The 26,626-nt window shown below is 37.3% G+C and overlaps 1 protein-coding gene across 3 annotated transcripts in view; it reads right to left on the reverse strand.

Annotated features, from left to right (window-relative positions):
- Window positions 1-26,626, reverse strand: part of LOC108681696 (solute carrier family 35 member F2) — a 70,224-nt gene that overhangs the window by 15,333 nt on the left and 28,265 nt on the right. For 2 of the 3 annotated variants that reach the window (XM_018170756.2, XM_047883613.1), the window contains exon 2: window positions 2,497-2,606. In XM_018170756.2, coding sequence (XP_018026245.1) covers window positions 2,497-2,606 — 110 coding nt within the window. Of the gene's footprint in view, window positions 1-2,496; window positions 2,607-18,568; window positions 18,893-26,626 lie in introns of those variants that run through there. The other variant, XM_047883614.1, reaches the window with a different exon arrangement.

Here is a 26,626-nt window from a genome sequence, read left to right on the forward strand (position 1 = left end):
TCATGAAAATTGACCCCCATCATTGTATCAAAGACCGTATCTATGAAAGAACCGGCTCAACTGTGCTCCGTTTAAAAAATGAAAACATTGATTTCAAGACAGCGATCAGAAATACTCGTTTAAAATAAATATTCCCTGTTTTCGACAGTTGAAAATCCATGGTAGTGCAGACTAGTGAAGAGAATGTATTGCGAGGACAGCGTAGCTGTGTTATCATTGGGCTATAAATTGCGCTATCATTGACTCGCAGGCTTGCCTGTACTGGCTTTATATAGATAATTTCTAGTCTAAAGTGTTGCAGTTTTATCATGACTTGGCCGTCATGTGAAATAAAATAATATATGGTATTTCATCACCAAAACTCCAATTTAATTAGTCTACAGCTATTAATTCGTTAAGTCCTTACTTAACGTTTGATTAGATTTTGTTATGTCTATCAAATAAGAAAATGCGTATTGGAAACATGTCAAAACAAAACATTAATTTTATTCCATAATTTCCATTATCGATCCCTCAGATAAGACGCCTTATTAATTTTATAAGAATCAGCATAATCCTCGTGAGTAATGAATGCAATGAAAAGTAGTAGTAGTATTAGTGGCAGTAGTTGTGTTAATTACAAGATAACTTGTTGGTCATCATCGGTTCCTCATACAAGACGCATAATTATTTCTCCCAAGAATCATCATAATGCTAATAAATGATGTATGCAGTATAAAAGAAGTAGCTGTTGTTTTTTTAATGCTCATGAATGCAGTATAAAAGAAGTAGCTGTTTTTTTCTTAATGCTCATAAATGATGTATGCAGTAAAAAAGGAAGTAGCTGTTGTTCTTTTTTTAATGCTCATAAATGATACAGGCAATAAAAAATAAGTAGCTGTTGTTGTTTTTTTAATGCATTTAATAATGTATGCAGTAAAAACGAAGCAGTTGTTGTTGTTGTTGTTGTTGTTTTTAATGCTCATAAATGATGTATGCAATAAAAAAGAAGTAGCTGTTGTTGTTGTTACGATAAAAATCGTCTGGTTGCGGAAATGAGCTCTGGACACAAGCGGCCGCGGATGACAGCTAGAGCAGCTCATATCACCGTCTACGACGATGCGGAACGAATGATGGAGCAGCGATGCGACTTCCATTAATGCCAGCTTATTATGCATCGCAATATTGATGGAGGGAACATAAATTACCTAAAACATGAATAATGGATGCTCATCTTTGTTATAATTGACAAATCTTCAAGCATTTAAATAACGGGTAACGGAAATTTTAAATTGAGGGTTCAGAAAAAAAACACGAAACTGAAAACAAACTCAGCTGTTGCTAAGTGTTTTTGAATGCATACTTGATGTGATAGCTATGTTGAATTACTCTATTCTAAATATAGGCTATTTCGTTACTGGAAAATAAAGTTGATGAAAAGTAATAAGCAGCAAAGAGGCGAAGGGTGTTTGGAGTATCAATAATTTATAATAAGAAGTCATTAAATAATCCAAATTAGATATGAATTAGAAATGAATCATATTAAAGAGAACGATGATAACCATCTTCTCGCTGATACTTAATTCTTCGAAATGATTTCACTAAAATGGAATTACAGCTTCTAAATTGTCTATGAATTGTCACCAGATGTTAATCCGACAACTTGTACTATATTATTTCCACTCTAGTGCACATCTTAATCATTATTCGAGACACGTTATAATTGAGTTATGATATTCTATACGGACCGAGAGGGTCTCTCATGACAATATATAACAAAATAATATAATAATATCGCATCCTGAATTATTAAATCAAGTATGAAGAATTTTGATGATCTAGAATAAAAGAAATTATAAAAAATTTTGCAATTGCATAAAAATACAAATTTGCACACAGTTACAGCAGTGTTTTCTTGGAAAATACATTTTTTAAATTAAATTATCTATCCGATATCGGGTTTTGATTATGCAAGAGTACTCCATTGTCTAAGCAATACTTTAGATTATAAGAGAAACATATAAGAGAAACTTTTACCATTCTGAATCCACTATCAGTTGGGCTTCTTTGGATATAACAATGCATATATTTAAATAAATAACTTCTCGTATGATATGTAATAATGAATAATTATTGATTGACGTGTAAAAAAACATAAATACTTGTTTGAAGTGTAAAAATAAATACTTGCATGAAGTGTAAAAATAAATACTTGCATAACGTGTAAGAATAAATACTTGCATGGTGAGTAAAAATTAATATTTGTATGATGTTTAAAAGTAAATACTTGCATGTCGTGTAAAAATATATACTTGCATGACATGTAAAAATAAATATTTGCATGGTGAGTAAAAATTTATATTTGTATGATGTGTAAAAGTAAATACTTGCATGACATGACGTGTAAAAATAAATACTTGCATGACATGTAAAAATAAATACTTGCATGGTGAGTAAAAATTATTATTTGTATGAAGTGTAAAAATAAATACTTGCATGACGTATTAAAGGAAATACCAGCAGGCAGCTGTCGGTGATAGTTGTTGTTGAGGAGGTGGCAGCAGGCCGCGGTGACGCAGATGAGCAGGGATGCGATCTGCCCCAGCAACAACGCCCGCCATATCGACCTGTCGGCACAAACACAGGTTATTAGTGTTCCAGTCAAGATATAGCAACAGTTACGCTGGAAACTTGCATATGAAAGTTGTAACAAGTTTTGACATTAATCCTGGTCGTTTGTCTCGGAAGCTTTTTGAAATTTTCAGTTAAAAATTAATTGCAGGGCTATGCAAGTTCAAAGTAAAAGTACTGAATGGCATTCCCGATCTTTTAACTTGACATTACTATCACATAAATGTTAGCCATAGCAACCGAACTAAAAATAGTCTCATTGTGAATAGGTCAATTTACACGAATTTGGGATTTCAGAAATGTTTTTGCGTAGAGGTCCTCCTGCGAACATGGCAAGCAAATTGCAAATCATCATTTCTCGCGATCATAATTAATCTCAATACAATAAAGGGAGAGAGAATTTTTTTTTTTTCGAACCATTTGCTGTCATAAATTTGGCGACGGTATATGAGAGAGCATACCTCGAAAAAGTTCTTGAAATTATTGCAGGTTACATTTTTCATTTATGTTTTGAAGAGATGCAATACATCTTGATTGCCGAAATAATTAAAAGTGACATGAGATTCTAACTTATCCATGAATAAAACGAAGCAAAATGAACAAATGGACATGATGGCAAGAGTGAGACCACGTGCAGGGATGAATAAGTCGCATATAATTGATGATACCTTGCATGAATAGCTCGTCTCATCGCATCCATTAGCAGCGTCACGGGGAGCTATGACGAGTGATGGACCTGGCATGACGACAAATGGTATACACGTATATATTATACACATGTTCTGGCTACGTGAGCCGTGAGCCTTCATACCCCAAGAACAACTGAAATATCCGCTAACATCTCTATTTCGGAATGGAGTAATGGATAAAAAATTCATCACTAATTTCAAGAGGGAATCCATGAAGAATTCATAGAACTCAAGTCGAATCATCTCAGTTGCCAAGCAAATGATGATACACACAATTCGTGTGTCAGGACCGCGGACGACGGACGTAAAGCTTCGTCGCACGCAAGCTGAGCGAGGATAAGCACATCCTTGCAAATGAGACGGCCGCCATCAAACTGATCCGCTCAGGGCCACGAATATCAGACCCTGAGATCGAGCACCGCGAAAGTCCCTAAAAAGCTTATTTTGTCACCGATGTTCTGCTTATCTGCGGCCCGCAGTCTGCAGGGCCCCATCATAAATTCGCTGTTACAGACATCGACTCGCTGTTAGCTACGAAAGCTCAGGACTGTGGCGACGAGCTGCAGCCACGGATGCTTTTAGGCTAATCACAGCATTATCAGCTACTCTATGGCAGTCCTTGCTTTTCAACTTTAACAACCTATGGGCTTCATGACATGATTTGGCGGTAGAATTTGGGGGCTGGCTTTAACTGAGGCAAGTTTGCTCAGTATTATGGACAGTCCTGCAATAGGTAGGTAAGAAAGTACCTCACATAAAACTTATAGAAATATAGGTGGAAAAGTTACCACACGCGAGAGTTACCACCGTAAACATGGAAAGTATACAGAATTATTGCGCAGAATTGAATTTTATGTGGAGAATAAACCTAGTTACACGCTTCTTTAAACTAAAAATTATAGTTGTATGGTCACAGAATTGATATAATCGTACAAAATCAAAAGTAATTTCGGATCTAAGAAACGAGATTGCAATATATTTATGATTTTCTACAAAACCATATATAATTTGATTTTGTCTTCAAAATTATCTGCATGATAATCGAGTACGAGGCATCTACCAACACAATGTTCACGTATTTTGGAACATTGATATTTTTTAGCTTCCTAATTAGATTTCACTTGTATTGTCAAAAATATTTTCGTCAACGTCCAACTATTGTGGGCCTTATTTGCTATGTTCTGAAGACTTATAACAATTTTCCCGCATAACAATTTTGGGGAATTAACACAGTTACTCCGCTGTATAGTACCAACAGTGGAGAGTTCAAACAAGTCCTGGCAATAACAACTGTCCCGAAAGTTGGGCAATTTGAAGCGCAGTCCTAATGAAGTACTTACGGACGACTGAACAGGATAATTGTGTCAGAATTTTAAATTGAGCTTGGTAACAAATATTATGTTAACGGATGTTGTCAATGACAATAATTAGTGAAAGTGATTTTAGTTGAATGCATGATAATTTTTCAGTGATGTAAGCATCAATATTTTCGCCCGCATTCATGGAACTAAACAAGCTTTGTTTCCGATAAACCATCATGTGCGAAATTTGTTGTGCAAGTTATGCTGCACCTGCTCTAGTTTTTATTCGCACCCGCAGTTTTACCTTCAATTATTTCTAGCTTCTGCACTAGACAACCTTGCCAGTTTCGGAAAAAACAGTCAAGCAAAAGTTTTCCTGAAAAAAAAACATATTTCAGTCTTCAAGTAACAAACTTCACTTCAGTTTGAACAGAACTGAGAAAGAGGCTAAAGCAAATTCCTGCACCATACCGCAAAAACGTTCAGCTTGAGGAAGCGAAAAAAATACGTCCAAGTTTGTCCGGGGGAAGGATTTTGAACATTTAGCTGTACACTTAGAGGATTCTTAGGCCCAGCAGAGCAATAAAGAACGCATGAGACAGCCAGGCAAGTTGCCTCTTTGCTCCAGCAATAATGAGAAACTCCTCTTTAGCGAGGAATATTTCGGGCTCTATATAGTACCGTCAATATTTCAATGCGGCGAGTCGTGGTCTATACACGACTGCCGATGAAGCATACATAACCAAGATGGAAATTTATGGACCAACTTTGGACCGCCGAGGTTTCCTGAAGAAAGTCCCACCGTTATTTGCAGCGATGCTTCATAAGAAAAAAAACGAAGGCTGTCATCTGCGGGTAAACAGGCGAATCTGGCTCCATGTAGGTGCATTTATTTCTTTTGAGCTAAGACAGAATGAGATCTTCAGAAGAAAAAATTATTAATTGAGAAAGCCGAGTGCAGAACATTTTAAATAAATATAAATCTTTCGGTTTGTTCTACGTTTTATAAACTCGAAATCGTTTAGTAATCAAATGCAAATGCATTCAATTGCCACATTCATTGGTTTATCGTTTTCAAAAATTACTGCGTCTTGTGAAGTAGGCTAAAGTAAAAATAATGATTCATAGTGCAGAAGGGAGAGAGTATAGCCTTGATAACTACTAATTTAACCTCAAAGCTAAGGAGCTGTATAGACCAAGCTAACCTTGTCACATTGGATTGGCTTACTTCGTGCCCGACTCATCACGGCCATACCTCAACAGATACCCCGTCTCTCCTCTTTGTATCTCCTCCGTCTCTCCTCAACAGATACCCCGTCTCTCCTAGCCGATATAGCCGGAAGCTAGGTTGGAGGTTGGGCATAGTTGCTGAGTCTGGGAGCTCTAGGCAACGAACGACACTCCTAGCGTAGCGACTTCGCGAGCACAGTTAATCGCAGACAGCAGGTGATGTGCCTGGACAACTTACGACGGCCACATCAACTCTCGACCGCCGAGTCACTTTACGTCGGTCACATCAACTTACTACGGTCACAACATTTTACACCTACCATATCATAGAACAGCGAATTGACTTTCCTCGAACTAATCGACTTGCGATGACTGTAATTTGGGGTACCGACATGATGGCCTTATATTTGTAATCTAGGGAGAGCTCCAGCTCATCTGACTTATAGCACACGATTGCAAAGGCTACTTTCCCTTCTAGCATACTTGCCAACGGTAAAATGCATGATTAATTATGAAGTTAGACATTGATAGACACCGACACTCACTCCGCAGGCGAGTTAAAGTCACCTAATGAGTTAGCGCAATAATTCAGTCCACGGCATTCTCGAATTCTTTCACGGGCGTCTGTGTAATGTTCTCAAATTAGGTCATGCAATTAAATTGCTAAAAATATGCCTTCAAGACTATAACATAAATACACTTTGTATTTGCGATCCACGCTCTCGATGTTCAGGCAGCTACACTCAGCTTTCAGTTCATTGTATCCTTTTCTTCTTTCTTGAACGCTGGGCAGAAAGTTTAAATCTCGTTGACGCTCAGCAGCACAGCAGCTTAATGAGCATGCAAATGAGGTGTGTTCAGCAATGTACCCTATAAGTTCCACCGGGCTCAAATAAGCGCAAACGTGTCAATAAACACAGTCATATTGTGTACGATATTTGAGTCACCGAACAGTTCAGCTGGTCACTGAACACCGAACATGAGCACAGATACCAGCTGAGATACCATGAGCACAGATAGCCTACAGCAAAGATAAGCATGAGCACAATAAAGCGACTTGGGCCACGCTGACGATAAGGTGTTCAAATACCCCATAAACTGAGAGAGATCCTCATCAACTTGCAAGCTTTCACGCATCACGTAGATTTCAACCAACGGATTGTGCAATTCAAAGACAGATTTCAACCACCCTGCACGGCCGGCAGATACGGAACTCCAGTAACTAGAGTTCCGTATCCGTAGGTGGCTGTGAGGAAGAATGAAATGTTGGAACTTAAAGAATGTTCGAAAGGAAATTGAATTTAATCGAATGTTAAGAATCAAGGTTTTATTTCATGCACGGATGTAAGATGTGTTTATCGTCTCTAACAAGGCTTGTCCCAATAACTTTTCGTAATGGCGTAATTGACATTAGTGGCCCTCCCGCGAAATTTATCCTTATATTTTCTTCATCCTTGTTACAAAACTTGAGCAAGTATTTCAAATTGAAAAAATTAGTTGCGTCAGTTTTTGAGTAATTGCAACACGTTAATTCCATCGAAGGAACAGAATTTAAAATCTTGAGCTCAAGTCTGAAATGCATTGAAAATGTAAGATGTACCTGACTGCGATTTTCATAAATACTGTATATGAAGGGCTAAAAAAAGCTCGAGTATTTGTTTTAGCATTGATCTCGACTTGTTTTACGAGAACCCATTAGGAGGAAAGAACTTCAAGTCCAATTTATCAGTAAGCAAGAAATATTCTTCAGTTCCTAAATTGGATACAAGAAACATCTTTTTCCACATTTCGTTACATTCGTGCGAGCAAAATAAACACTGCGTAGTTACCTTAAGAGTATCTTGAACCCTCATTCCCCGAACGGCAATAATGCATATGAGAGGGTAAGTGAGGGTAAGACTCCCGCTTACTTCTGCCGTCTTGTGGAAATTTTTCTTCAAAAACGATGAGCTACAGCACGTAGTTATGGTAGTCCCTGGCAATAAAGTTTGCAAATTTACAAACACTGGATTAAATCAGGTGCTGGAACCCCCTAGCGCCAGATGTTATTACTCACACGCTTTCATTAAAATCCGCAGCCTCAAAAAATTATTTTTTCTAAACAAAATTGTAGCAACCAGATTGTGGAAAACCTTTTTATGATTGCCCGTCTTATTTTATACAAGCTTTTTTAACCGCTGAACTCATAATTGCATGCAAGGAAATAGCTGCGGTCAGGCCATTTTTTATGTTATAGCCAAGGATTTGTACTCAATTTTGCATCACGTAATCTCCAGCCACGTATTTTCAACGTAATTATAAGAAAATGGGCAATAATTCATCTCATGTATGGAATATTGGAATTTTAGGCTTGTTATTAGAAAACATTCAATTATCGAAGATATAGACTGAAAATAAATACTTACATACCCAGGTTCGAGATTCCAAACTATAAAATGGAAAATCATTAAATTAAATTAATTTCCCCCCTTTCATCGTTCATTTTTAGAATGAGCTCTATTTATTTCCTTTTGAGTGAATTTAGTAGAGCCTTTTGTGTAATGCTGATCACAAATAACTTACTCCGAAAATATTGTCCGAAACAAAAAGAAACGAAGACTCGCACAGGCTTCCTTAAATTTCTGCAGCCGCGGAATTCCGCGAGAGTAACTCTGAGAGCAAAAACATCTTAAATTGCGAAGCAATTTACTCCAAGCTTTAGCTTATCCGCCCCCAAGAAAATGCCATTGTGGGAGAATGAGTATGTGCTTACTTAGCTCTGGACCTCGTCGAGTCTCCTTTGAAACTTACCCAATTCGGAGCCCTTAAGGTCGGCACTTGAGTTCAAAGGCTTCAAGATAATGAAAAATAAATATGAGAAACTTATCTCTCAGTCAACTATGCATGTTTGTATTAAAGTAAAACACATGATATGAATAAGAATTTAAAACCGGTGTTCCTGTGTAAGGTAAATTTTTCGACTGTTGTCCAGTGACATGTTTCTCTCAGACTTCGTTCAAGCACTATCGCAGTCTGTAATATTTTTCGAAAGTGGCAAAAAGGAGAAATTATACGAAGCATACTTTTTACTTACTATCTAAATCTAAGTCGAGTAATATATATAACTCGGACTTAAGAAAGATGAAAAACGGACTCCTGTTACAAAAGTCGTTTCGAGAAGATGATTTATCATTTTTTTAATAGAATGGACTTGATTAAGCAGCGTTTTCTCATTCCCAAGTTTCCTCAACTGGTTCATGGCGATGTACTTTTCAATTGCATCAGCAGGAAAAGTGCTGAATTCATCTACATTGATGTCGTGTAACACCGTTTATGGTTTAGAACAGAAGCGACCTTGCCGTCGTTTCATTAAGAAATGAGCACTCATGTAGCGCTGTGGCTGCGTCTTATTATCTTCGTAGAACTGGTGCCCAAAGTGGATCAAGTAGAACAAATTGAGAAATTTTACTGTATAAATCAACAAAGCAAACGACCCCAGTACTCCATCATATATTCATAAAGAAATTCAAGACCAAAATTGAAGCATGCGAAAATCGCATGTTAATTGACTAAAGGAGAATAATGGAAATTATTTGTTGGCAGAGTTAGAATTCTTTAGTCAGCAAGTTTCTTAATGATTTTTTTATTTAAGCATCGATCATAATACTTGAGATGTTCGCAGCTGTTTTTTCGCTTCACTCCTTCAGCCAAAAATATACGGTATTACTATTCACATTTTTAATAATAAATCAGAATGTCCGGCAATAATAATGTGAATTCCTTTATAATAACCGGCCCACAAAACATTTTAAATCACATTTCGTTTAGTTCAGTATTTTTTTCTTATATATGTATCATTTAAGCACAATATTATCTATGGGAAGGAATTATTTGACTGACGCCGGCATCAAAAGTTGGGCAATATCATTTTACCGGGCCGGAGATCGTGCAGGGAATTAATGGTCTTCCGCAATATTGCATCATAAACAAGAATGGCCCACAAAATGACTTTAAAGCGGTTATCATCAGAGCGAGGGCTTTCCTTGGGAAGTCGTCAAAACACTTGCGCGCAATATCAGAAAATTTTTCAGCTTACGTTGTTCAACTTTCTGAATTTCCTTCAAAAACCAACGAAAAGAGCAGGACCCATACGTTTCAATATTCTTTAAATTATAAGGGCATTTATCTTTGTTTCATGGCATATTCAATCCAATAAATTTGCTATCATGCACATAAAACCAAGTAAAATATTTAGAATAATATTTTTCCCCAGAAAGTACGAATATTTCCTCTATGCTATTTATGGTATGGTTGAAAATACCCTAAATAAAAGCTCCGATAATTTTACGATAAGTTATCGCGGTTTTCCAATGCTTATTAGAACATTTCTCAGGCCCTCGCTCGTCTCATGCATATATTGATGTCAGAAGCACGTCAAATGCTGTCGACCAGGAAACTCGGGCCTGTCGCCGTTTGCTGATAAAACCAGGAATGATTGCAGGTCTACAGCCCAAATCGGGCTTGTCGAGCAGTCACCACGAGACGCTCACTTCTATAAAGTTCCTACAAACTGCAAACGTGGCAAAATCTTAGAGGAAAACAGCCTAGAATACGTATTTTAAGAATACGTATTTTACGCGTTCGTGAATGAAGAATCAGTCACAGATCGGAAATTTTGACAATCAAGCCTCAGGGACAAGGACAAAATTATTGGTAATTTGTTTGAAAATTCAACTCAGAATTCTGCGTTTCAAGGTTCATATCCATTGAGAGACAAAAAATTAGGTATAATAAAAATAGCATTCAGTGAAAACAGGAATGACTTCATTGGCTCTCGAGGTAAACTGGCCTAAATACTTATCGTCCATTTCTATAGGAATGATACATTTAGTATAAACAAAGCATTGCTTTGTTCCAAGATTTCATACTATTACATCAAGCGAGCAGGTATAAAATTCGCACTTTGATAACTGTAATTTGATTTAATAATATGCATAGCAAAGCATATGCAGTGTTAGGATCTCCCTGAAATAGAGGAAAGAATAAGCCGGCATGAAGCTGCTGGTCTACGTCATGAATGAGGCTTCCACCACAGGATAAAAGCCGGAGCTTCACCTATCCGTTCTGTCCTGCAGCTTGGCACAGGACCCGGTTTAAGAGGCCTCTGAATTATGGATGGGAGCCTCAATAGTGAGCAGGTTTATTGGCCCTCCAGGGAACGCCACTTTATACATTTTTATCGTCCGTGTCGAATCTATTTACAAACAATGAATTTCCTGCTCTCTTTCTGCTCCCCGAGATCAACTTATACAGAGAATTCCTGAATACATTTTGAAAATCTTTAAGTTCACGGTAAATTCACTTATTTTAATATTATTTGTGCTGTACGAAAGATATTTCATTCAGTCGTAAAACAATGTAATTCTGTTCTTTAAAATATTAGTATTACTTGAAATGGTTCAATTGTGTTAACGAAGTACAATGTTCAATTTATTGATGATGGTATGAATATCAATCCAACTTCAGCCTCCTTGAAAAATTTATCTAAAATTTGAAATTGGTTGATCTATTGAAGCTATTTAAAATAATAAAGGTTTTGACAGCCAAATGTGCCTGACTTGATATTTTATCATGGTTCGCACAAAAAAAAAAAAACAAAATAAAATAAAAAAATGCATGTGCAATAAAATTCAATCATTAGATGTAAAACAGCAATTTAAAATTCTGCATTATAACTTTTTACCGAGCAGTTATTTGCTTTCAGTACAATTTTGGAGACAAATCAATGATCCGAGAAGAAAAATGAAGCTCAAAAGATCTCTTACTAATTATGTACAAGTTTGAGCATTGATTGAAAACTGATGTTTTTTCAGTTCCATTTCTAATTCCAAACAACCGTGTTGCAATCTAAAACTAAGCAAAATACGGTATCACAGGCACATTCGCCAAATCTGAATCCGTCAACTTTGCAAAATATTGAAAATTTTTACGATTTTATTTTTTCGCCTCAAAGAGAAGGAAGTTTTCGGATGCCTCATCTGCAATCCTCACTGAGGTCCAAGTCTTCTAGAAAAAAATAGCACAAAAATCCAATCCACTCCCAAAGTTGGAAGTGAAAAGCAAGATGAGGTTTTTGAACACAGGCTTTTTAGAGGCTTAGTCTTCAGCTAATTTGTGAGTTCTCAATCAGCAGCGCACGTTCAAAAACAAAAACTTCATTCTCTAGTATGAGTTCAGGCCTAGATGTGGAAACAGCAGAAGTAAAATAGCTCGAGTAAAATAGCTCAGTTACGTTCAATTCATTTTAACAGTCATTTCAAATAACATAATTTATAAATTTGCCATAAAACTGAATTCGGGCCATTATGACGAGAGCCATTATTTACTTTATGTCAGCGCGTTGAATACGCTAATGATACTTGAATGGGAATTTAAGTCGCCCGGTCTACACTCATGTACGAGTGTACGGTATTAAAATGTTTTAACCATCGTGCATTTTATACTTGACATAAACACGAATCTCTCGGGGCAAGAAACTTTTCATCGACTAGTTGCATCCCGAACTGGAAATCACAAGCAACGTTCATTCATGAATGGCGCGACTAAAGAGACCGAGCACATTTGCAAGGCAGCATCCGCATAAGCCGTTATATGGCTACTCATTTCTACCTGCTCTGTGGAACAATAAGAAAAATTGTCTCGTTGGTTTAGAAATAACCAAGCTTCTCTTGCCCTCAGGAATAGACCTCAGCAGCACACTAATTAGCGCAGGTCTTGAGAGTCGTGATGTCCCTGTGACGACACTGAAAACGATTTAATTGTCGAAATGAAAACCATCAATAAATGAAGCTCAAAAGATCTCTTCAACCTCAAAAACCATCAATATCTTGTCAAAGAGATAGTAGTCAGAAATCCTAAGCAGATATTTATTCTACTGTAGTTATTACATGGCTGGTTTGGAATGTGTTTGACGATAGATCTCGGTATGAGGTGTTGAATTTCAGTCATTTTTTAAAGTGGATGGTCATTATTCAGGTCACTGAATTCAAAGCCTACCCGACTTTATGAATACAAAATCGCAGCAATTCATGAAAATGTTTAATTCTTTGCATTGAAACAATAGTTTATCCTCAAAATGACAAAATTTGTTTTGTCGGTCAGTGTATGGTTCAACTACGCGATCAAACACATGGAGGTGAAAATGATACAATGGCTCAGGTAGGAGACGGCAGCTGCTGGTGCGGAATGATCGATTTTTCCACTTCCCGCGACAATTGATTCAAACGACGGAGCGCACGAGTGAATGCGCGTACAATTTATTGCAGACGCTTGCCGCTTGCGCTGGAGAGGCTTTACATCTGCACGGTCTTCAAATCTCTGAGGACATTCGAGCGAATCTGTCAAACGCAGCCTCACTGGACGGAGAAATGCAAACGAGCTCCAATTTCTTTTTCCAGCTAAAATATGCGCAACACGACAGATGGTCAACTAAATGTATAGAAGTAGTTTCATTGTAAACTAAATTAATCAGTTAATTCTAAGCATATAAGATTGGCATTAACTCCCATGAAAACTAGTGACTCGACAAGTATTCCATGCACACAAAAAATGATATTGAATTCAGTACAAAAAAATGTGACAAAACAAACACTCTCGAGGCAAATATCCCCCCCCCGCCACTTTCCCCTCACCAGCAGACAAATAAAGCAGCATTTTCATCGCGTCCAAAAGATGGAGGAGTTTGCCTCATGCCGGTGGCAGAGAGAGCGCACATTGAAAGCTGTTTTCTTCTTTTGTAAATGCAAGAGAACGAAATATTCTCAAGTTAAGCGGCCGTATTTGCCGCTTCCTATGCTCTTTGAACTGCACATAAAAGAAGCTGGGATTGTGCTAACAAAAATAGGTCATCAAATGAAATACGTGGCCACACAATTGATAATTCAGCATTCGCGACTTCTTCTATCAGTCATTCACGCAATTCACACTAAGTAAGCAATAAAAAATTATTCTCCTATTATTCTATTATTCACGTAGAGACTTGTCACACGAATAATAGTTAAAAAGATAAATCTTTCCCCAAATCAAATCAATCACAAGAAATCTCTGTAATATTAGGACACTAAAAACTGATTTTGAAGAAAAGCAGGTGTCTACAAATATACTTCAGTTGTTTCAAAGGGATAAGAACTTTCAGGTACGAAACTTTTATTAAAACCTAAATTTACGTTAACGTCGAGATAGTTAAATATGTTTTCACTTTACCGTGGACTTCTCAAATAATATTGTTACAATTTATGGAAAACTCGTGACCTCATAATAATGATAAGTCACTAAAGCTGTTCAATGAAAAAATGTTGGTCGTGACTGTAAACATAACTAAACCCACGATTATTCTTCATGGCACGCATATAATAAGAAATATATCCGAATAATATTATTTTAAGCCATTTTAATGAGAGCTTCAGCACTGACCAGCTCATGCAGCTTCCAATAAGTCAACCTATGCGTCATGATAATGCGATCATGTCTCTACAAATACGTTAGGTAGTCTTGCTTTACCAAACTCAAAAGCTTAGCCGACAAAAGTTTTCGTCTAAGGCATCGCAAGTTTGGGTTTGTTCGTAACTTTCTTATGTCGATCAATAGCTGGTCGGTTATGAGAGCATCATAACCGCGCCCAAGGCTGCAGCATCTCTCTACTCCAACATTGCGAAGATGTTGGATGATATTGAAACCAAATTTATTATGAAAAAATTTTGTCATCGTTAAAGCTACAGAAAAATTTACATGCATTTCAGGTCGACAGATTAATTTTTCAAAAGCTGTTAAAAATTCGTTTTCAGTTACCATATGATTTTGGTAATTAATTTGTGCACTTGAGTCGCGTCAATACAATATCCCCCGTACATTTCAATGAAATTCTTGACAGATTGTTCACAACAACACAACAACAACAACTGTTGTGAATATATGTTTATCCCTTGAATCCGCTCCACGAAGATTGATTTTGACGGAAACCTTACGGCGATATTCTGATTTCTGAGTTTTCACGATGCAACAGCATTGCAGTCAAAAAATTGTTTTCCTTTTATTCATTCTCAGAACGATTTTATTTGTTTTCAAAAGGAACCACTCGATTACAGCTAGACTTAGGCCGCCCTCTATGCAAACCATACACGATGGTTGAAATCACTTCGATATTTCTTTGTCTGAAATTCAATGATTATAATATATTAAGGGTTGTCATCATTTTAAAATGATAGGTATTGCATTTAAACATGTTCAAAAGACACGATTCAACCGATTGATCTCGACTCACCGAATAATAAAACTGACCTACAATGTCTGAGCAAGAAGCAATCTAGCAAGTGAACGAAGTTGGCACGGAGAAAGATGCATTAGGTCTCGTAAAACCTGCATTTGGGCAGCTTAATGGCACTCCAAACGAGCGCCTTCATTCAAATAACAACCCCGATTAATGTGCTAGCTGTAATTTCTGTCTCCCATTCCGAGCAATCTATTATCTTGTTGAGAAAATGATGGCGTTTCCAAAAAGGAGGTTAAGTTGTCGCACAACAAGCCTACAAGTAGCCTGATACTGATCATATCATGTTACAGACGTTAAACTTGTTGGCTACGAACAGTACGAACCGTCGCGAGTGAACTATAAAGAAAAACGTATTTACCTATAAAGGAAAACTAATAGGTTTGTTGATGAGAACATAAATCAAACTAAAATCATGAATGAACTTTTAGAAGGTGGTTCAAAGATACCAGGTTTTTTTTGCGGTGAGGATATATTTTTCATGAAAAAATATCAATAGCCTGGGGTTATAACCTTGGTTTAAAGATTTTACCGTACATTTACCAGATGTTAATAATGCGCTTATTTTCCTTACCAAGTCTGATAATGATTATAGAATGAAAATTATTTAAATAAATGAATGATAAATGGTTAATTGAGAATTATTCTAGCATTTGACAAAAATATAAATCGCGTCACGACAGAAATATTTCCTTGTTTTATGTCAAGCCGTTACCGTGGCTGTTGCACCAAAATGCGCTGATAATTACCCAAGATGGCGGTGGCGCCTGATGCCACATTCGACTCATTTGTCGGCGAAAAATTTGGTAATTGGGCTGAAAATTGTGAAATTATAAAAAGGAAAGATCAACAAGAATAGACTCAATGAAAGAAAAATTATATGTTTAATTCAGCTGGCCTTCACTATTTTCCTCATCATAACTTAAACGGGGCACAATTATATATGTCAGCATAAACAAGGTAGAGCAGCAAGAAACCCTTGCAGCAAAACTGCATCGCATCATTCAGAAAATATTCTTGTCACGAAGACTGCCATATCCACAAATCACGTGTCACTAAAACAAATCATCACAGAAAATTGCTGAGACAGCTGCAAGAGGTCTAGGCTAAAAACTGCCCACACGCACCGCTGCCATTACGGGTAATTGCCGAACGATGTTCAGGCCTGCAATTATGGCAACGGCCGCTGCTGGTCAGAAGACGGCGGTGACGCGCGCCCGGGAGACGAACGGAGTTTCATTTCCGTCACTGCAGGGCGAGGGCAAGACCACCAATACAGTAAAGATCTTTGCATAGTAAATGCGGATCACTGACGGTACGGACAAGATCGCCACTACTACACAGATCTGAGCATGGTAAGTATAGGTCACGGCAGGGTGAGGGCAAGACCACCAATACAACATAGATATGTGCACAATGCATGGTAAATGTGGTCATTGCAGTGATAAGCACATTGCTGGAAGTTTTGTTGCTGCTGATCCTGGCAACTCAAGTGCTGCAATGCAAGTGATGTCTTAAATGAACATCATTTGTGGAAACAATTATCGCAGTTCTGACCAAACATAGCAAAAATCTAGTATTCTGATAGGTGCAAATGAGACAACCATGCAATTTTTGCCCTGAAATCTAATATTATTTGACAATACCACAACTACCTACAAACACGTATTATACGAATGCTAAAATTGCAGACAGCCACAAAGACAAGACCATCTACATACATGTAACGTCTCGACAAGCTAAACAGGCATGTACGAAACGCAGCGTTAGAAAGCATTAGTTTAGCCGAGGCTGCAATCATAATAGCCTTGTTGAAGTCTAATCTCGTTATAGGCCACCAAAAATGAGGCCCGCCGGACCTATTCTATTATCAAACATCCTGCTATCGTTATCTTTTCCGTGAAGAAATGAAAATGCTTGGCGACTAATATAATTTCAAAGTTTTGGATGAAAATTGTAATTACCAATAACTCTTCCAAAACGAAACTCAAATTTCGATGTAAAAATCTAGCATTTATTCGTTCAAAATCATAGTATATAGAGCAAAACACTTTGATGCCTAAACAAATTTTCTACTTATGTATTTTATTCGATCAAAATGCCTCACAACGCCAAAACAAATCGTTTTCACCGATATACAAGTTTAAAAATATCAAGCTCGAGTAATTTGCATTCAACTAAATAGAATTTATTTAAATAGAATAGATAATCTGAAACATTATCTAGAAGTTTGCGTCGAAGAATGTAGCGGTGACGTTAACTCAGCCCGGCAGCGACGCAAAAGGACGCCACTGATGAGAACGCTGGGCCTCTTATTTACCAAGCGTCTGCTGAAGGGCGATCAGCAGCGCAAATATGAAACTAAGGAAAGACTGGCGTGCCACCCTCGACATATTTGGCAAGCCCCGTCAGACGTGATGGATGAGGACTGGAGGCAAGTTTTTGTTGGACCAAGAAGGCCCTGCGTGCAGTAAACACGCAAGCCTAGTAATGTGATGCTGCTTGTAATTAATAACAGAACAATTGCTATAAGGCAAGACACACGAGAGAAATATAGATCATGGCTTGGAATTGGGAGAAGTATTTTTCTTTAGAGATATGACTGTTGGATATCAATACTCTCAACCTCTTGTTGTTCATTTTCATTCATTTGTCCTAATTATTTCATTCATTTGTTCTAATTATTGCTGTTCATTTAGGATGGATAGTATTATGCATTACATGAAAATTATTGGCAATGTATTTATTATCCTCTTATTATATTATTGGCATTGTTAAAATTATAGTAGAAATGTTTCACAGCGTAACTGTAGCATATCAAAAATCCAAAAATCCTAATGAACAGTATTCTATTTTGCAATTAATTGAGCATATTTTTTTCATCATTACTTAATTTCGACTTGTTCAATTCGACAAATAATCAAGTTAGTTTTCAAATTAAACAGGAGAGGTTACAATAACTTTTCAAAATAAAACTGTAGTTGCAGTTCTTTTGGATAAATTTATTAATGATGATCCAAAAATTTTTTATACAAATATCACTTCACACATCGACCAGAAAATGGCCCTAAGAAAATTGAGAACCGCAATGACTTTCATTTAGAGTAAATATTAATGTACTGCCACCTCGATGAGGTGAAGTCGAGAATTTACAGCCAAAAGTTGGCTAAGGTGTAAAAAAAATCAAGCAAAAACAAAAAGCAAAAGCCAGCGCTAGGCTTGTAGTCTTTTTTATCATTTTACTGATGTTTTTATTAATGCTGATCGTAAACAAATATCAGGAGGCAACTATATTAACCAAAATATTAAACATATAAATTGATTTTTCAACAAAATAGACTGTGTGATAATTTAGAAATTTGACGTTCTTGAGATCGAAGATAGCCGGAGAAAACGAAAACATTAATCATTTTATTTAGCCATTTTCGACTCACTTGCAAACTTCTGCGCATGACCGTCGCGGCTTCGGAGCTGCAGTGCTCACCAGGATGCTCTTGGGGGCGCGTGAGTGATTCATACTCGGCGATTATGCGTTCAAGTACAAGTTTACTTAACGAGTTGAATTTTTCTGCATATTTGCATCACAAATATACACTCTGAATGATTTTTTCTTAGAGAATGAGATAAGTTCTCGATCTATGAAACTTTTCAATTTATTTACAAGTAGATACCTCACCTCATTGAAAATGTTTTCAAAACCATGTTCTCGGTCTCAAATAGACACTATATAAAGTCAGTGAATTCTTAATATTTTCCGAGCCACCTGGGAAAATTTAATAAAAAAGTATTAATATCCTTTTTTCCGTTGAAAATTTTTTGTTAGATGGAGAAAATTGAAGAATCAACACAGTTGGACCTCAAAGTAAAGGTGCCACAGTATAAACCGGCACTGTACAAATCTAGGTCTGGCATAAGGTTTAATATTTAGCATTTAGCCAACCTCATGTGTGTTGAATACACCGTAGTCTATCTATCAGAATAAATATTTGTTGAAGCTTACGCGATTTAAGATTATTCCCGCCAACATGAATTAAACGTTTGCTAGGTGTCAAGAGAATGTTTAAACGAGGAAATATTACGCAACACAAGTGGAAACGAACGAACATCCGTAGCGCGTTGTGAACTTAAATTTGATGTACTATGCCTCTTTGTACTTTAATGAAAAATTTGAGTTACCTTTAGATTAAGTAAATAATAATATTACTTTCAGCTTTTCTACCCAATTTGTATCTATTATTTTACGTTTAATTAAAATTGTTTTGTTCTTGTAGACGATCACCTAAAATGTTTCATCAATACGTTAGACGTAATTTTTTCAACTTTCTCGCGCAACTTGCATGAACTCGTGTTAAGATGGTCCTTTCTTGTACAGGAAACTCGAAAAATAATGTATATTTCTGAATGAAAAAAGCTGCAAACTCACAACTGGCATTAGCAGTTCACATAGCTTCAATTTGCGTTAGTGTCTCCCCGGAGCCCAAATGTTAAGCCACGGCCGGGCGAAAGTTTGAAAGGCACTTCGTGTTAGCGGTCATCGCCCGTGCTCCTCCCTAGGTAATATATCCATTTGTCAGCCAGAATTTATTACGGAACGAACATTATTCTATTCGACGCGCAACAACAGAAAGCACTCCCACTCTCCCTATCTCGTTCTCGTCGTATTGGAGGAAATTAATTAATTTTTTTAACAATACGCTTGAGCCTGTAAGTGTTCCTTGCTGAACCATACCGGTGACTCAGATTTACGAATTTACTCGTGAATAAAAATTTGATATTTTAGAAGATCTCTTTATATTTCCGTTCAATTTTTGTTCTTATTGAAGCGCTTTAGAGTGTTGCCTAGAAAGGACCCCGCAAAAACTAATCTGGATAAAAGGTCGCGGTATCAGGCGTACATTGAACCGCAAGAATTATGAGCCAAGCAGAAAACTAGAGGAGCAAAGAACGTCACTGCTTTTCGGTTAAAATAAACTCCCTGAGGCCATCAATCGTGAAGCAAGAGTTTGTTATGCGATTTGCCTGCCCACGGTATTTAAAAATCCAAACGAAGTACACATAAGAAAGTATGTTGTATAGAAAGTATTTCAACTGCTTCGCCACGTGACTGCTCTCAAGCAAAAAAGTAGCATGATTTAGAATGTATATAAATTTCAGACGCAAATAAATCATCAAAATAAATTGCCGGAAATTTCATTAGGCAACCATAAATCATTTTCAAAATCCTTTTAGCTTCTACCTGGTTTGATAATAAATACGAACAAAAAACAGTGACTACATTGAAAGGTTCATGACTAAAAGATAGATATTTCAAGTCAAATGAATTAAATTCCTGAAATTCCCGTCTTAAATAAGATCTCTTAAAACTAAAACAAGTTTGAAACAAGTTCTCACATCATCGTTTTAAATTTAAATTTTCATCTATTTAAAAAACTTAATAGATTTCCAGAGAAAAATTACAAACTTTTCTATTTGATTGCGCTGTACGTATATTTATTTGCAAGTAATGAACTGAGGGCCTGTAAAAACGTCTGCATTTGTATCGAGCCTCTCGTGCAGGATCCCACATCTGGCCTGAAGTTCTTTCAGAAGTTCTGGCAAGGCCATCAGCGGTTACCATCAATCTCCGGAGACGTCAAGCTCACATGTTCGCAACTGAAAAATCTTAAGGCCAAAAGCTTCCGCAACAGTTCAATTTTGCAAGTTTTACACCAAGATTGCGTCTACAAATATGCATCCGAAGTTCAACCGACGTCCAGCCGTCCAAACTTCGAGGGCAGTAAGTATCTCACGTAGGCAGTTCCTGAGACTGTTTATGGCTCACACTAAGAATATTAAACTCGGAAAAATCACCAACCCTGCATATGTTTTCAAGGCAAAAGCGTCAATTTTAAAAGAGAAACAAAAAGTTAAACTTTTTGAAAAATATTTAGGATCGGCAAAATTGTACGGTCACACACATCATCGTTCAATCAGCGCCGAGATCTGCCGTATACACAGGAAATTCAGAGCACAGGTGAGAGAAGTGATCGCTAAAGCCGAGCTCTCGCACCACCACTACCTTTGCCGCCACGGACCGACACACACACAACCTCCTGTCGCGGCCGCTACTACGACAATGATGGCTCTAGTGGACGCAATGGTTCATGTATGCAACCAACTCCCCTGCCTTCGCGTCACTACAGCAACGTCACAATTTATCGGATCTAATGCATAATATTTCGTCGAATAGTATTAAATGCTAAAAATTTTAGGGCAAAATTAGGTGCATATTCTCTTGGAAGAAAACCTAAATCAACTAGAAATATTCACAATGAATTAAGTCGAAAACAAGAATTTAATCTGAAAGGAAAGGAATTTATTATGAATTTAGAAAGGAATGCATTCTGAATTTATTTTATTCCTTGAGTTAACCCATAGCAGATTCAAATATCGTGCTGCCACTTAAACTTCAACTCCTGCACATTGCCTCACAAAACTTTTAAACTAAATATTTTTTATCTTGCAACTTCAAACGACCGATCACAATCATAGAAAAATAATCGCGTTACTCACTACGCTGTCGCTGTAAGGCCAGAGGAAAGAAACCGTCATTCCCTGAGATAGAAGGCGCTTTTCAACATACTGGTGAAGAAGCATGATCATGTATAGAAGTACCATAGTCTATCTTCCTCGCTCGTTCTTACCATCCAGTCAGGATAGGTCAGCTTTGACCGTTTAAATAAAATAATAATGAAAGAAATAGAAACGCTTGTTTACACGGAAGAGCAAGATTTTTTTTTAACGTTAGTTTCTAGTGAAACGAGAAATCTTCGTCTTGCACGAAATATTTTTTAGGAAAACATATCAAAATTAGTTATACCAGTCAATGGTCTTGCTTACAGGGACAAAAACGTTTCGGACCTCATGATAAAATCGAATAATTTTATTGGCTCACCATGAATTTTTGGGTGTACATTTTTAATTTGCATAATTAATAAGAACCAAGCTACGACGCGTTCTGAAAAATGTGCTGACACGGGGTCGGAGACCACACATAATTTCCACATTCAAAAATATTAGTTTAAAAACTCATAGAAATTTACACGGGAACATAGGAATGATTAAAATATCCAACAATTTGCGCCGCGAGCGCATTACAAAGAATAAGATTCTATGTCTTATCATTACTGACAACATGTTTGGAAATTGGAATCTACAAATCTTAGGATTTTGAGAACTCGAGCTATCCAAAAGGAATCTTACACACTGCGATAGCTCGCATGTGCACTTGCTCGGCACTTTTGTACGAGTATACATATATTGTACAAATTAGTCACTCCTGTCAAACTTACTTGTACAAAGTGCAAGCAAACTTGACCATGAAGTGCATGAAAACAAAATGTTTCCTATTAAAGATAGTTGTCCTTCCTACTAGTATTCTAATGTCTCGATTCAAAACGAAAATATTTCTTCTTCAACAACGTGCATGCATCAATTCGTCGAATGAGATGCCGACATAATTAAGTATCCGACCATTTCCGTTCCGTTTTAGAAAAGACCGTTTAAATGTTACTCCTCGTTGAAGAAGACTAAAAGTTTGCAGTAAATTTTCGATCGAATTTGAGAAATTTCTTTACGAGGCACAACGAGAAAGATTCCATGATCAAGAGAGAGCAGTCTCAAATATTCCTCTATTTGTTCGTCAGATTTTTGCCTCAACAATAGTGAAGCGTTGAATTGAATGTCGCATTGAAGGTAGTGGAGAGCACTAGCAGGAGCGTTCTTGAACACTAGTTTCTTAAATCGAAACTAGCGAGTGTTGGTCTAGCGATGCGACACATCGTCTTGTTAGATAGAGCGCCGTAGCGCTGACCCAGCACGGCCGGCTGCCCCCCGTAATCAGTGCGCGTCCAAGATAATGGACACACTTATCTCTCGAAGAGCTTCAAGATGACTTCCCCATTTACGGAGGCGCACGAATGATGAGAGACTTCGTTTGCGAGTCAAAAATGAGCAATAAAATCAATGTTAATAAGCGACAACTCTCCTCGTATAAACCGCTTAAAAGTTGTCTCGCAGGTCTTATATTCAGGAACACGGTGGTGTAGTGAGGGGATATTTTCAAGAAAAATCAAACAGTGTTCAATTATTATCTTGCCTTCATCGCAAACTATATGACACTAACAACTTTGTGCATCGATTTCAACGCGTTACTAAAGTATATTCTTACCAAAGAGAACTAAACCAAAATAACTAAATTTCAAACAATTATGCTATAAATTCAATTCCGTTGACGTCCGAAGCTAGAACTTACATTTAACAGTTCAGACCACAAAAATAACCCAAGCACCTAACGAGCTTCATCCGCAACGGTCGTCATTGTAGTTGTCCGCGTACCGAGCAGCAAATCAACAATTGAATTAGGACGACACGGGGAATGAAACCCACAGCGTCAAAGAGGCTCAGGATTGCAGCGCCCAGAGGCCAGGTTCAGAGTGTGGTGTATACTGTAGATCACAGAAGCTGAGCACCCACACCCTCTTTGAAGTATTTAGCAATTATATAATAGCGGTATATTGAATTGTCAGTAAAATAATTATTAGGGGTTATCGTATTGAGCGTAGGCACCCTATTCTGACTGAGAATACCAGAAACATGTACGAGTTGTTCATGTCAAACATAGTTAGTGGTATTATAATTGAAGTTAGTCTAAACAAATGCTGGAATTGAGGCGAAATTATTTTTTTAATACAAATACCTTGAATAAAATATCTCTCTATAAATAATTTTCTTTATTTACAACCTTCGGCAACTTTCCGCTCATCACAAACATTACGGCATTTCAAGTAACCTCATGAGCGTCCGCGACCCAACGCTAAATGCGGCCGCTGTCGATAAAATTAGATCAGCGGCACGCCACTGCCCGGAAAAATACACTTTCATTGATTTGCTGCCGCCTACAATCCCATCGTCCGTTCAGACCCATCGCCTGCTGCTATTTGGCTCTCATTAGATGGCCAGCAGTGGTTACTAACCGGCCACTTGCTGGTCACTTCGTCAGGTCATTAGCCGACCACTAGTGTTCACTAGCTGACCACTTGCTGGTCACTTCGTCAGGTCATTAGCCGACCACTAGTGTTCACTAGCCGGCCACTTGCTGGTCACTTCGTCAGGTCATTAGCCGACCACTAGTGTTCACTAGCCGGCCACTTGCAGGTCGCTTCGTCAGGTCATTAGCCGACCACTAGTGTTCACTAGCCGGCCACTTGCAGGTCGATTCGTCAGGTCATTAGCCGACCACTAGGCGGCCACTAGTCGGTCCTCATTAGTTACACCCAAGGAGACCCAGATTCGAAATTCGGACAGTTTATTCAGTAGTCGCGTTATGACGAACAAAATTAATATATCAGGAAGCTGCACATAGGGAGCTGAAAAAATGAATAAATACGAATCAATGACGTCTCATTCAAAGGTTAAGAAAACTCGACCAAGGAATCCTATCTTGAAGCACAGATAACAAGAAAACAATAATTCGAAGAACTAGAACTATTTTCCTTCAGTTATTATTTTTGACGCCGCTTCAGGCAGGCGGCCACTGAAGTGTCCATAACTTTAATCATGCATAGCAGGCATGCGACATCACGGCTGCCGTCCCATGCAGAGGCGATACTCTGCATGCGGTATAGAGCGGCCATGAACTGAATATGAAACTTGAGAGGACGACGGCAATGGCTAGGACGCTCGGAATATAACCAACACTCTCAACTGCGATGTTTGTGGATATCCTGCGCCTACTAACTTAGCTCCATAGTGCGAGACGTCGACGAAATACTAACTACTGTCGTGGTCGAGTGAAGCAGTTATCAGTAAATTGTTTCCGCGGCTAATGGTCTGCTATGAAAATATAAGTTTTCTTGCATTTCTGCGATATGCCTGTTTGAAACGTAACGATTTGAAATGTAAACTGAGTAGAAGTATTCTTAAGACACCTTTGCACTTAAAATTGATAATTTTGATTAATTGTTTTACATTTAAATTTTAAATGTAGGCGTACATTTTAGTACCTGAAGTTAAAATATTTGTTATACGGTAAAATTCATAGAAACTTCCCAAAAACCCAGAGATTGCTCGCCTCGATTTCACACAGCAAAATTTTTGAGTATTAATAATCTAATTAATCAAATTCATCGATATTCAGATCCTAAGTTGTTTCTAAAATATCAATACAGATGAACATAGTAAACTTTCATTTGCTGAAGTGTTCACAGGAATTTCATTGGAAGTAAAATCTGTACATAAAAAACGTATTCCAAATAAAAAAAATAAACTGTTCGTATTGTCAATGGACGATGAATAATTTGGTTGTACGCACAACGTATAGATCAGCTCAAACATAACGCGTTTAAACACTTATTAGGAAAACAAAAGCTCATGTTTCGTTATGCACCGGAGTGATTGTATCATGTCATTCCTAACATGCTAACAGCTGCATGTGTAATAGCAACAAATTTTCAACAGGTCATACAAAGCATTTTTTTCAACAGGTCATACAAAGCATCTTAGAGCACAATCAATTTAATTATTTTGTTCACTTACCCATCGATAAAATACTTTTCCCGCCATTCTGATCACTGTTGCTCTAATTAAGCTCAATTAACAGATATATCGACGACTGTAACCCACGCTCTATTAGTCGAGGAGCTTCCAGCATCAGATTACGCAAGCAATTAAACACAGCATCTAAAGAAGATAATAAAGCTATAACAATATACATTAAAAGATACGAAAATCTAAGAAACATGTTAATAAATGCACGGAATGCGATGACTGCATTTTGCATTACCGGATAAGTATGATAATTGTGTTAATTTAAAGATTTATGAATTATTTCTCGAAGCAAAGTTTTGAATAATCAACTTTGTCAAGCGATATCGTGATGTGCTACAATTATTTATGAAGTAATGATTTGAATTTTTCAATCGAATTACGCGTAAAAGTAATTCAGTTACGAAATTTATGGATTGTAACAGGGTGATTTAGCAGTATAATTACAGGGTGATTTAGCAGTAATTAATTATAACAGGGTGATTTAGCAGTATCTAATCAGGGTTCGTACTAGACGGATGTTAATATTTGCTCATGGGTGATACATGCATCGTCTACACATGGAATTATTAAATGAAGCTTCAAAACTTCCCTAACTTGAAGACTTTGTTCTCCTCACATCTCCTGGCACGGAGAAGCACGCGCCTTCTTCCAATATCTTGAGCTGGACGCACCGAAAGCCTCTTATCCAATTTCTTATGTCTTCTTGTTAATGATAATGACGTTAGAACTACATCAATGACCCGCAGCGCAAAATGAGGGGAAAATTCCCACTCAACAAATTCCCTTCAAAGCAAAAGAAATTAATTTCTATAATTACTATGAAGCACAATAATAAATAACGTAAATCCCTTACTTCATAAGATGGGGAAAATATTGCAAAATTTAATGCAACAGCCTTAGGCTCA

Source organism: Hyalella azteca, unplaced genomic scaffold, assembly GCF_000764305.2.
Source record: "Hyalella azteca isolate HAZT.00-mixed unplaced genomic scaffold, Hazt_2.0.2 contig13331, whole genome shotgun sequence".
NCBI lineage: Eukaryota > Metazoa > Arthropoda > Malacostraca > Amphipoda > Hyalellidae > Hyalella > Hyalella azteca.